The 14,106-nt window shown below is 42.3% G+C and overlaps 2 protein-coding genes across 5 annotated transcripts in view; both read left to right on the top strand.

Moving 5' to 3' along the window:
* LOC133547611 (gastrula zinc finger protein XlCGF8.2DB-like) overlaps positions 1 to 14,106 on the top strand; it is a 215,746-nt gene that overhangs the window by 23,281 nt on the left and 178,359 nt on the right. The gene's annotated exons all lie outside the window — the stretch shown is intronic.
* LOC133547481 (gastrula zinc finger protein XlCGF57.1-like) overlaps positions 5,619 to 14,106 on the top strand; it is a 63,473-nt gene continuing 54,985 nt past the window's right edge. For all 4 annotated transcript variants that reach the window (XM_061893193.1, XM_061893192.1, XM_061893175.1 and 1 more), the window contains exon 1: positions 5,619 to 6,072. In XM_061893193.1, coding sequence (XP_061749177.1) covers positions 5,889 to 6,072 — 184 coding nt within the window. In that variant the 5' untranslated portion in view covers positions 5,619 to 5,888. The remainder of the gene's footprint in view (positions 6,073 to 14,106) is intronic.

Raw genomic sequence — 14,106 nt, 5'->3', positions numbered from 1 at the left:
TATCCATCCACCAATGAATCAATGTTTATTTGTATAGCCCTAAATCACGAGTGTCTCAAAGGGACTCGGCCGGGGTTTGAACTCACGACCTCCCAGTCTCAGGGCGGACACTCTAACCACAAGGCCACTAAGCTAAGTGTAAATCAAAAAGAAAGTGTTTTTGTTTTGAATTTGAACTTTGCCAACGTTGAGGCTTAGTGTCACATCTTCTGTAAGACTGTTCTAGATTTTAGGCAAATAAAAATAAAACGCAGAATCTGACTCTGGGCACCAACTTAGACCACTCCCTGAAGTTCTGTGAGCCCAAAATAGTTCAACATGTCAGAGATGTACTTTGACGCTAGACCATGAAAAGTGAAGTGAAATATATTTATATAGCGCTTTTTCTCTAGTGACTCAAAGCGCTTTACATAGTGAAACCCAATATCTAAGTTACATTTAAACCAGTGTGGGTGACACTAAGACCTGTCAGAACTGTTTTAAAGTCTTTGTGACTGTTCCTTGCTGTTGTCGTGTGGGTTCCATGGACCACTCAGGAAGGACATTGCTTTGAGCAGGTTTGACTCTTTTTATTTTTTCAAATAAAGCTGTCTCTTGCCGGGTTGCTTTTCAGCTCCTCCTCTGCTGCTCGCTCTTCGGTCGCTTTCGTCGTCGCCGTCTTCTCTCTGTCGCTCTTGCGCTCATCTGCTGCGGACTCTCCTCCTTCTGCCCCGATCTCTCCTCCGTCTCCCCTTTTATGCAGCGTAAGGAGAAATGTTAATCGTCTGCCGGTGCGCGATCCACACACCTGAATTAGATTGCAGCGTCGCTCCCGGCACGCCCCGCCTCTACGCTCAGCCGCATTCTCCGCCTCCTTGCCGCCATCTTGGGCAGGGCTCCAGTGTGCCCTGTCCCGCCGTCGGACCGTCGGCTCCGCCTCTCCACAGTCTTATTTTCAAGGCAACAGGAAGCCATCGTAGTGACCCTTAGCACTGGACCGATATGGGTGTATTTCCTGGTTCTAGTCAGGACTATGGCATACTACAACATCTGCAAAATACTATGGAATCACCCAACTTGGAAGACGTCCATTTAAGTAATTTTGTAGAAATAAAGCGGATAACAGACATGACACAAAACTAGAGTCATTTCAAATGGCAAAATTCTGGCTACAAGAAACACTAAAAGAAATCTAAAAAGTAAGTTATTGTAGTCGATAATACTTTCCTTTTTGTATCAAGTAGAGTGAACCAAAATTGATTTATTCAATTCCAAGGGGGCAATTATGGAATTTTGAAAAACTAACAAAAAAAAACAGATGATCTTATCTTTGTTCATGTGATGTTAGATGAAACAAAAATTGAGCTGCTTGGCCACAATACCCAGAAAAGGTGAGGCCTTTAATCCCAGGAACACCACCCTACTGCATAGCATGGTGGTGGTAGTATTATGTTGCTCTGGGCCTGTTTTGCTGCCAATGGAACTGGTGCTTTACAGAGAGTAAATGGGACAATGAAAAAGGAGGATTACCTCCAAATTCTTCAGGACAAACTTAAAATCATCAACCCAGGGGTTGAGTCTTGGGCGCAGTTGGGTGTTCCAACAGGACAAATGACCACAAACACACGTCAAAAGTGGCAAAGGAATGGCTTAATCAGGCTAGAATTAAGGTTTTAGAATGGCCTTCCCAAAGTCCTGACTTTAATGTGTGGACAATGCTAAAGAAACAAGTCCAAGTCCGAAAACCAATAAGATTAGCTGAGCTGCACCAATTTTTTTCAAGAGGAGTGGTCAAAAATTGAAATTTATCACCCAAATTATTAATGTATCTTGCTCTATGTATACTTTTGACCCAGCAGATTTGGTCACATTTTCAGTAGACCCATAATAAATAAAAAAAAAACAAAAAACTTCCTCAATGTTTTTTGTGACACACAAGTATGTGCTCCAATCACTCCATCACTCAAGACAGCCATGACATTATGTTCTTTACAGGTGTGTGTTAATTTTTGACCGCGACTATATATGTATATATATATATATATATATTATATGTATGTATATATATATATATGTATGTATGTATGTATGTATATATATATATGTATGTATGTATGTATATATATGTATGTATATATATGTATATATGTATGTATGTATAAATGTATGTATATGTATGTATGTATGTATATATATATATATATATATATATATGTATGTATGTATGAATGTATGTATATATATATATATATGTATATATGTATGTATGTATATATATGTATGTATGTATATATATATATATATATATATACACATATGTATATATATGCACATATGTATGTATATATATACATATATATGTATGTATGTATATATATATGTATGTATATATATGTAAATGTGTATATGTAAATGTATATATATATATATGTATATGTAAATGTATATATATATGTGTGTATATGTATGTGTTTATATGAATGTATATATGTATGTGTGCACGCATATGTATATATATGTGTACCATATATATATATATGTGTACCATATATATATATGTATATATATCCATCCATCCATCCATCCATTTCCTACCGCTTATTCCCTTTTTTTGGGGGGGTCGCAGGGGGCGCTGGCGTCTATCTCAGCTACGATCGGGCGGAAGGCGGTGTACACCCTGGACAAGTCGCCACCTCATTGCAGGGCCATATATATATTTATGTATATATATATATATATATATATATATATATATATATATATATATATATATATATATATATTATCAAGCACCTGAAACTGCAGTATTGCTACTATGGTGTTTTCAAGGCTTACTAAGATGCCCCAAAGCCAGAGGCTAAAAAGGTGTTCATTTAAAAAATACAAGATGTGAAGAAGTTAATCGGTTGTCTGTATTGTTCTTGATAAGCAGGGAGTTTTTCATCACAGACCCAGAAAGTCAAAATACCACAATTCATTGTTTATGGTAGACATAATATGTCCATGCATGAATTGATTAACGTGGACCCCGACTTAAACAAGTTGAACAACTTATTCGGGTGTTACCATTTAGTGGTCAATTGTACGGAATATGTACTGTACTGAGCAATCTACTAATAAAAGTTTCAATCAATCAATCAATCAATTGATTCTTTGCATGAATTTATTTTGCTACAGTAGCTACATTTACACACATCCATCCAGCCATCCATTTTCCTAGCGGGGGGTGCTGGAGCCTATCTCAGCTGTATTCGGGCGGAGGGCGGTGTACACCTTTGGACAAGTCGCTACCACATCACAGACCCAGACAGTCAAAATAAGACAATTCATTGTTTATGATAAACATTATATGTCCATTACCATGAATTGATTAACGTGGACCCTGACTCAAACGAGTTGAACAACTTTTCTTTTCTTTCTTTTCTTAGTTTATTTCGAACATGAGCATATTTACAACACAATACATCACACAGTTTCATATCACCTCACATCGCATCATGTCCGAAAAGGAGTAGGAAGAAGCAAAGCTTAACTTATTGGGGTGTTACCATTTAGTGGTCAATTGTACGGAATACGTACTGTACATTGCAATCTATTAATAAAAGTTTCAATCAGTCAATCATTCAATCGATTATTTGCATGAAATTGTTTTGCTACAGGAGGTACATTTACACACAGTATAGTATAAACAAGAAAAAAAAAGAAATACAAAAATACAATAATAATAATTTAAAAAAATTGCATAAATCAATACGTGCAATGGGGCTTCACGGTGAAGAGGGGTTAGTGCAGGGGTGTCAAACTCAAATACAGAGTGGGCCAAAATTTAAAACTGAACAAAGCCGCGGGCCAAGGTTGAACAAATGAACCTTTTAATAGGGTCCCAAACAAGTTTTGCAATGAATATTGAACAAGCAAGGCTTAAATAGGGCAGCACGGCGGTACAGGGGCTAGTGCATCTGCCTCACAATACGAAGGTCCTGTGTAATCCTGGGTTCAATCCCGGGCTCGGGATCTTTCTGTGTGGAGTTTGCATGTTCTCCCCGTGACTGCGTGGGTTCCCTCCGGGTACTCCGGCTCTCCATGGAACAAGCAGATCTTATATAACGTAATAGTGCAAAATCAACTTTCAAAAAACAAACGAAAATACATCAGTGGTATATTAAATCAAATTTAATTAAAAAAATTAATGCCTCTTTTTTATTTGCAGCCTTCTGAGGTAAATATCAGCACTGACTTTTTCCACAGGCTAATAAATTCGAAATAAAATATCAATGAGGTGAGTAGGGTTTGGTGATAGCGGGGAGTGTATATTGTCGCGTTCCGGAAGAGTTAGTATTGCAAGGGGTTCTGGGTATTTGTTCTGTTGTGTTTATGTTGTGTTACTGTGCGGGTGTTCTCCCGAAATGTGTTTTGTCATTCTTGTTTGGTGTGGGTTCACAGTGTGGCGCATATTTGTAACAATGTTAAAGTTGTTTATATGGCTACCCTCAGTGTGACCTGTATGGCTGTTGACCAAGTATGCATGGCATTCGCATATGTGTGTGTGAAAGCCGCATATATTATGTGACTTGGCCAGCACGCTGTTTATATGGAGGAAAAAGAGGACGAGACGTCATGTTGTAGAGGACGCTAAAGGCAGTGCGTTTAAGGCACGCTCGCAATATTGTTGTCCGGGTGGAAATCGGGAGAATGGTTGCCCAGGGAGATTTTTGGGAAGGGCACTAAACTTCGGGAGTCTCCCCCGAAAATCAGGAGGGTTGGCAAGTATGAGTATTAGCGGTGAATTTGGTGTTACCGGCGGGCCAGCTCTAATGTTAAGTTGATATTGCCTCAAGGGCCAAATGAAATTAAACGGCGGGCCAGAGTTTGACACCCATGGGTTAGTGCGTCTGCCTCACAATACGAAGGTCCTGCAGTCCTGGGTTCAATCCCAGGCTCGGGATCTTTCTGTGTGGAGTTTGCGTGTTCTCCCCGTGAATGCGTGGGTTCCCTCCGGGTACTCCGGCTTCCTCCCACCTCCAAAGACATGCACCTGGGGATAGGTTGATTAGCAACACTAGATTGGCCCTGGTGTGTGAATGTGAGTGTGAATGTTGTCTGTTTATCTGTGTTGGCCCTGCGATGAGGTGGCGACTTGTCCAGGGTGTACGCCGCCTTCCGCCCGATTGTAGCTGAGATAGGAGCCAGCGCCCCCCGCGACCCCGAAAGGGACTAAGCGGTAGAAAATGGATGGATGGATGGATGTGCAATCGCAACAATAGTAACACTCAAAATATAATGTGCAATCGCAACAATAGTCCATCCATCCATCCATTTTCTACCGCTTATTCCCTTTCGGGGTCGCGGGGGGCGCTGGCGCCTATCTCAGCTACAATCGGGCGGAAGGCAGGGTACACCCGAGGTGGCGACTTGTCCAGGGTGTACACCGCCTTCCGCCCGATTGTAGCTGAGATAGGCGCCAGCGCCCCAAGCGACCCCAAAAGGGAATAAGTGGTAGAAAAAAGAACGGATGGATGGAATATGTGCAATTGTTAAAGAGACAAAATGACAAGATTGAAATTGGGAGGTTAACATTTTTTTCAAAGCTTCGGACTAAGAAGCAATTCATCGTCGCCGCTGGGTGGCAGCAACTCGCGTCTTGTCTGCAGGAAATCAAACGAAGAAGAGATACCAGAAATAAGTCAGAAAGTAGGATCCGCGCCACATATCGATAAAGAGCCGACCCAACGCGAGCACATAAGCTCGTTTTTCAATATTATTGTGTAGTTTCTACAGTTATTACATTCACGCATCGGTCATCCAGCTGAGACTAAACATCGCCGCTTTATTACAATCTCTTGTCAGCGCACCTTCAAGCTAGCCTAGCTGCTAACACGGAAACGCGTTTTTTTTTTGTCGTTTGAAAAATGTGTAAAATCCAAATGCTGAGAGCGTTGGTGACTGAGCGACTCACAGTTGCCGTCGAAGAAATATTTGTAGTTTTGGAAAGCACGATAGCGGAGTACGAGGATGAACTTTCTCGAACGAGAGCAGACAACGTGCGACAACGTCGACGACCTGTTTTTGAACATCAACTGGAGTCTCACAAAGGTTTGCTCTCACATAGTTAATAACTGTTTACTTTGTCATCAACACTATTGTTACGTGTGTCAATTTATTCCCTATGGCGATGTATTCTGCTATTTTAATAGGTTTTCAATTGCTTATATTGCCAAAAGTATTTTGCCACCTGCCTTGACTCACATATAAACTTGGAAGTCCCATCCCATTCCTAACTCATAGGGTTGAATATGATGTTGGTGCACCCTTTGCAGTTATTACAGCTTCAACTCTTCTGGGAAGGCTGTCCACAAGGTTGCGGAGTGGGTTTTCAGAATCAGAAATACTTTATTCTGTAGCTGAGGATCGGACCGCCAAGTGCCCTGCCTTCGGCTGACGCCCAGCTCACATTGCACCCGACCTCAATGGCCCCTGCTATGGGTGGTGAGCCCATTGGAGGGGTGACCCACTTTGCCTCTTCGGGCTGTGCCCGGCCGGGCACCACGGGAACAGGCCCGGCCACCAGGCGCTCGCCATCGTGCCCCACCTCCGGGCCTGGCTCCAGAGGGGGGCCCCGGTGACCCGCGTCCGGGCGAGGGAAATCTGGGTCCATGATTTTTCTTTCCTTTGCAGATGATGTGGTCCTGATGGCTTCATCTGACCGGGATCTTCAGCTCTTGCTGGATCGGTTCGCAGCCGAGTGTGAAGCGACCGGAATGAGAATCAGCACCTCCAAGTCCGAGTCCATGGTTCTCGATCGGAAAAGGGTGGAATGCCATCTCCGGGTTGGGGAGGAGACCCTGCCCCAAGTGGAGGAGTTCAAGTACCTAGGAGTCTTGTTCACGAGTGAGGGAAGAGTGGATCGTGAGATCGACAGGCGGATCGGTGCGGCGTCTTCAGTAATGCGGACGTTGTACCGATCCGTTGTGGTGAAGAAGGAGCTGAGCCGGAAGGCAAAGCTCTCAATTTACCGGTCGATCTACGTTCCCATCTTCATCTATGGTCATGAGCTTTGGGTCATGACCGAAAGGATAAGATCACGGGTACAAGCGGCCGAAATGAGTTTCCTCCACCGTGTGGCGGGGCTCTCCCTTAGAGATAGGGTGAGAAGCTCTGCCATCCGGGAGGAACTCAAAGTAAAGCCGCTGCTCCTTCACATCGAGAGGAGCCAGATGAGGTGGTTCGGGCATCTGGTCAGGATGCCACCCGAACGCCTCCCTAGGGAGGTGTTTAGGGCACGTCCAACCGGTAGGAGGCCACGGAGAAGACCCAGGACACGTTGGGAAGACTATGTCTCCCGGCAGGCCTGGGAACGCCTCGGGATCCCCCGGGAAGAGCTAGACGAAGTGGCTGGGGAGAGGGAAGTCTGGGTTTCCCTGCTTAGGCTGTTGCCCCCGCAACCCGACCTCGGATAAGCGGAAGATGATGGATGGATGGAAATACTTTATTAAAGGCCTACTGAAAGCCACTACTACCGACCACGCAGTCTGATAGTTTATATATCAATGATGAAATATTAACATTGCAACACATCCCAATACGTCTTTTTTAGTTTACTAAATTACAATTTTAAATTTCCCCGGAGTTTCGTCTTGGAAACTTCGTGTAATGATGACGAGGACGTCACGCGTTTTTAGGAAGTATGAGCGCTACGCACATATACAGGTAAATGTCGTCTGCTTTAACGGCATAACTACACAGTATTTTGGAGATCTGTGTTGCTGAATCTTTTGCAATTTGTTCAATTAATATTGGAGAAGTCACAATAGAAAGATGGAGTTGGGGAGCTTTAGCCACACAAACACATGGTGATTCCTTGTTTAAAATTCCTGGAGGTGAAACTTTCCTATGGATCAGAGCGCGGTTAAGCGAACATGGATCCCGACCACATGTCAACCGGTAGGTTTCGGTGAGAAAATTGTGGTTAAAAAGTCGCCACTTACCGGATATCAGCTGAGCTTGTGTCGTCCGTACATCTGCCGTCGACTCCCCTGAGACACTGCGTGTCAAGACACCCGTGGACAAACTCCTCCGACTATCAGGTAATATTAAACTCACTAAAACACTAGAAACACAATACAAAGATAAGGGATTTCCCAGAATTATCCTAGTAAATGTGTTTTAAAAAATCGGAATACGTCCCAATGCTATAGCGTTTTTTTTTTGTTTTGTTTCTCTAGTCCGTCGCTATCAATATCCTCAAACACAAATCTTTCGTCCTCTCTCAAATTAATGGGGAAATTGTCGTTTTCTCTGTCCGAATAACTGTTTTTGTTGGAGGCTCCCATTAAAATCAATGTGAATATGTGAGGAGCCCCCTCACTTGCGACGTCATCGTCTGCGACTTCCGGTAAAGGCAAGGCTTTTTCGGGAAGTACCAAAAGTGGCGAACTTTATCGTCGATTTTCTCTATTAAATCCTTTCAGCAAAAATATGGCAATATCGCGAAATGATCAAGTATGACACATAGAATGGACCTGCTATTCCCATTTGAATAAGAAAATCTCGTTTCAGTAGGCCTTTAAAGGCCTCATTTCAGTAGGCCTTTAAAGGCCTACTGAATTGAGATTTTCTTATTTAAAAGGGGATAGCAGGTCCATTCTATGTGTCATGCTTAAACAATTTCCGATGTTGCCATATTTTTGGTGAAAAGATTTAGTAGAGAACATCGACGATAAAGTTCGCAACTTTTGGTCGCTAATAAAAAAAAGCCTTGCCTTTACCGGAAGTAGCAGACGATGTGCTAGTGACATCACGGGTTGTAGGGCTCCTCACATCCTCACATTGTTTATAATTATAGCCTCAGGCAGCAAGAGCTATTCGGACCGAGAAAGCGCCAATTTCCCCATCAATTTGAGCGAGGATGAAAGATTCGTGGATGGGGAAAGTTAGAGTGAAGCACAAAAAAAAAAGAAAAGGCGACGGCTCCAGGCGGCGGCAGTGGGACCATTTCAGATGTAATTAGACAAATTTACTTGGATCATTCTGAAAGATCCCTTATCTGCTTATTGTTTTAATAGTGTTTTAGTGAGATTGTAAAGTCATAACTGAAAGTCGGGTGGCTGCGGTGAACGCCAGTGTCTTTGAGAGAAGCTGAGGAGCCAAGATCACAGCTGCCTTTTTGAGCTGCAGTAGGAGGAGGTATAATCCACTGAACTCTCTGGTAAAAGCCGACTTAATATCACAATTTTTCCCATCCAAAACCTTGCTGGTTGACGTAGAGAAACATGTTCGCTTGACCGCTCTGTGTTAAAGCTTCACAACAAAGAAAGAAACACCGGCTGTGTTTTGGTGCTAAAGGCAGCTGCAATCCACCGCTTTTCACCAACAGCATTCTTCTTTATAATCTCCATTATTAATTGAACAAATTGCAAAAGATTCAGCAACACAGATGTCCAAAATTACTGTGTAATTATGCGATGAAAAAAGACGACTTTTAGCCGTGTGTGTGGTGCTGGGCTAAAATGCCCGCTACAAACTCCGCGGGAAATTTAAAATTGTAATTTAGTAAACTAAACCGGCCGTATTGGCATGTGTTGCAATGTTAAGATTTCATCATTGATATATAAACTATCAGACTGCGTGGTCGGTAGTAGTGGGTTTCAGTAGGCCTTTAATCCCCGAGGGGAAATTCAAATTTTCAGCACAATCCCATTAAAGATCAGACAAACATTACAGGGAGACAGAACAGGATCAAATATTACTGGGAGACAGAACAGGATCAAATATTACTGGGAGACAGAACAGGATTGCTGACGGGTCCGCCAACTTCCAATTGGGGGTGGGAGGTGTGAGGAAAAAAAAAAAAAATCGGTCTAAACCTGGGCCCCTGGAGAGGGCGTCCAGACTGAGGCCAACGGAATTTTTTTTTTAGGAATTTTCCACCATTCTTCCAGAAGCGCATTGGTGAGGTCACATGCTGATGTTGGTGGAGAAGGCTCCATTCTAAATCATCCAAAAGGTGTTTTAGCGGCCTCAGGTCAGGACTCTGTGCAGGCCAGTCAAGTTCATCCACACCAGACTCTTGTCATCCATGTCTTTATGGACCTTGCTTTGTGCACTGGTACACAGTCATGTTGGAAGAGGAAGGGGGCCCGCTCCAAACTGTTCCCCCAAGGTTGGGAGCATGGAATTGTCCAAAATGTTTTGGTATTCTGGAGCAATCAAAGTTCCTTTCACTGGAGCCCAACTCTGGAAAAACAACCTCACACCATACTTCTTCCGCTGACCCCTCTCAGTCAGTTTACGTGGCCTACCACTTGGTGGCTTAGTTGCCGTTGTTCCCAAACTCTTCCATTCTCTTATAATAAAACCGACAGTTGACTTTGGAATATTTAGGAGCGACTGGATTTGTTTCACAGGTGGCATCATATGACAGTTCCACGCTGGAAATCACTGAGCTGAGCGGCCCATTCTTTCACAAATGTGTGTAGAAACCGTCTCCATGCCTAAGTGCTTGATTTTATACACCTGTGGCCGGTCCAAGTGAGTAGGACACCTGATTCTCATCATTTGAATGGGTGGCCAAATACTTTTGGCAATATAGTGTAGTGTAAAGGCGCTTTGACTACCTTGAAGGTAGAAAAGCGCTTTACATATATAATCCAAGCCAAGATTGCTGTTGTGCACCAAGAAGCGTGCAAACTCTTTGAGTATGCAATAGGCCTAGCTCTTTCTGCAAAAAATCAAACTATGCAAAAGGATAGGTCCCTATGCTTTATCAAAAAAGATTTGTCGAGCGATACCAAGGATTATCCGTCGGTGGCGTTCCCAGACATTTGGGACTATCTTTTGCTCTAGACGTCATTCTACACGACACCAAATATGAAAACTGGCTGGGTAGAGGAAATTGGTATCAAGATTCTCGAGAATAAATCATGCAGTGTTTTTGCTTGAGTAGAGTTGCATTTCAGTGTTTCCCCCAGAAAATGTGTTAGTTAAGGTGTTGGGTCTCCAGGGGGAAGGGGGCGCCACCCAGGACAGGCGGACAGGCGGGGAAGGGTGGGTGTAAGGAACAGTGTAATTTGGCCTTTCGCCACAATCATGTCTCTATCTCACCACAGTCTAGGGGGGGGGGGCAATAGACTGTGGTGAAGTAGGCTGGCTTCGTCGCGTGTAGAAGCCTACACTTTTTTGTTGTGTTTTCCGCTCCGTATGCTGAGTGGCAATATACGATATATTTTCCATACAGTAAACACAAAACAGTCCTAGTTACCTGAAATACTAAGTATGCCATTAATTTGACTTACTAAATATTTTGACTTACTAAGACAAAGTAATGACTACCGTATTTCCCGCGCTATAAGCCGCCCCGTGTTATAAGCCGCACCTTCAATGAATGGCATGTTTAAAAACTTTGTTAACCTATAAGCCGCACCGGGTCATAAACCGCGCCTACGCTGCGCTAAAGGGAATGTCAAAAAAACAGTCAGATAGGTCAGTAATACTTTAATAATACAAACCAGTGTGCAAATGTGCAATCGCAACAATAGTAACACTCGAAATATAATGCGCAAATGTGCAATCACAACAGTAGTAACACTCGAAATATAATGCGCTAATGTGCAATCGCAACAATAGTAACACTCGAAATATAATGCGCTAATGTGCAATCGCAACAATAGTAACACTCGAAATATAATGCGCAAATGTGCAATCACAACAATAGTAACACTCAAAATATAATGTGCAATCGCAACAATAGTAACACTCAAAATATAATGCGCAAATGTGCAATCACAACAATAGTAACACTCGAAATATAATGCGCAAATGTGCAATCGCTACAATAGTAACACTCAAAATATAATGCGCAAATGTGCAATCGCAACAATAGTAACACTCAAAATATAACGCGCAAATGTGCAATCGCAACAATAGTAACACTCGAAATATAATGCGCAAATGTGCAATCGCAACAATAGTAACACTCGAAATATAATGCGCAAATGTGCAATCACAACAATAGCAACACTCAAAATATAATGCGCAAATGTGCAATCGCAACAATAGTAACACTCGAAATATAATGCGCAAATGTGCAATCGCAACAATAGTAACACTCGAAATATAATTCGCAAATGTGCAATCGCAACAATAGTAGCACTCGAAATATAATGCGCAAATGTGCAATCGCAACAATAGTAACACTCAAAATATAATGTGCAATCGCAACAATAGTAACACTCAAAATATAATGCGCAAATGCGCAATCACAACAATAGTAACACTCAAAATATAATGCGCAAATGTGCAATCGCAACAATAGTAACACTCGAAATATAATGCGCAAATGCGCAATCGCAACAATAGTAACACTCGAAATATAATGCGCAAATGTGCAATCGCAACAATAGTAACACTCGAAATATAATGCGCAAATGTGCAATCGCAACAATAGTAACACTCGAAATATAATGCGCAAATGTGCAATCGCAACAATAGTAACACTCGAAATATAATGCGCAAATGTGCAATCGCAACAATAGTAACACTCAAAATATAATGCGCAAATGTGCAATCGCAACAATAGTAACACTCAAAATATAATGTGCAATCGCAACAATAGTAACACTCAAAATATAATGCGCAAATGTGCAATCACAACAATAGTAACACTCAAAATATAATGCGCAAATGTGCAATCGCAACAATAGTAACACTCAAAATATAATGTGCAATCGCAACAATAGTAACACTCAAAATATAATGCGCAAATGTGCAATCACAACAATAGTAACACTCAAAATATAATGCGCAAATGTGCAATCGCTACAATAGTAACACTCAAAATATAATGCGCAAATGTGCAATCGCAACAATAGTAACACTCAAAATATAATGCGCAAATGTGCAATCGCAACAATAGTAACACTCAAAATATAATGCGCAAATGTGCAATCACAACAATAGTAACACTCAAAATATAATGCGCAAATGTGCAATCGCAACAATAGTAACACTCGAAATATAATGCGCAAATGTGCAATCGCAACAATAGTAACACTCGAAATATAATGCGCAAATGTGCAATCGCAACAATAGTAACACTCGAAATATAATGCGCAAATGTGCAATCACAACAATAGTAACACTCGAAATATAATGCGCAAATGTGCAATCGCAACAATAGTAACACTCGAAATATTGCAGAGCAATAGCAACATCAATAACTCATTGTTGCTCGAACTTTAATGTCACAGCACACAAAATAAAAATTTAAAGCTCACCTTCAGAAGTTATTCCTCATCCATAAATCCCTCGAATTCTTCTTCTTCGGTGTCTGAATTAAAAAATTGGGCGAATATGGCATCCAAAAGGGCGGGCTCCGCCTCGTCGAAGTCATCAGAGTCGGTGTCGCTGTTGTTGTTGTCCGGCAGTTCCATGAATCCTGCCTTCCTGGCCGGATCTTTTTTTCAGCTATCTTGTTTTTACAATATGCGCGGAAAGTAGCCAGCTTTTCTTGAAAGTCTTTTGGCAGTTGCTGTGAAATAGTAGTCCGTGTGCGGATGGAGAGATTGCGTCTTTTCATGAACCGGAAACACCAAGAAGCACCACCTTTAAAATCCTCCAAGTGAAGTTGGCTTGCTAGCGCTGTTGCTTTCATTGGAATAGTGATGGTACTGACACTTCTGCTTGCTGCTCTCTGCTCAACAACCCACTGTTCCAGTTTATCCTCCAACTGTTGCCATCTTGCTTTGTTCCCTTTGAAACTCTGTGTTGTTTTCTTTACTTGGCGCAGGTCATCTTGTTGCTTCCTCCACCTACGCACCATTGATTCATTTATGTTCAATTGTCTCGCTGCTGCTCTGTTTCCGTGTTCTTCTGCGTGACTTATTGCCTTGAGCTTGAATTCTGCGTTGTACGCGTGTCTCTTAGTAGGAGCCATTTTGTGGTCGTCTTGACAGAAACACACAAATGAAATGAATCAGATTATCCGCGCGCTTCTTTTTCTACGGGGGCGGGTGCTTACCTTGGCGGTTGCTTACCGTAGAAGAAGAAACGCTTCCTCTTCTACGGGAAAAAAGATGGCGGCTGTTTACCGTGGTTGCGAGACCTAAACGCTATGAAAATAAATATTTGTAT

The sequence above is a fragment of the Nerophis ophidion genome, linkage group LG02 (genome assembly GCF_033978795.1).
Source record: "Nerophis ophidion isolate RoL-2023_Sa linkage group LG02, RoL_Noph_v1.0, whole genome shotgun sequence".
NCBI lineage: Eukaryota > Metazoa > Chordata > Actinopteri > Syngnathiformes > Syngnathidae > Nerophis > Nerophis ophidion.
The sequence above is the reverse complement of the archived record's forward strand: the minus strand, read 5'-3'. Positions and strand labels throughout refer to the sequence as shown.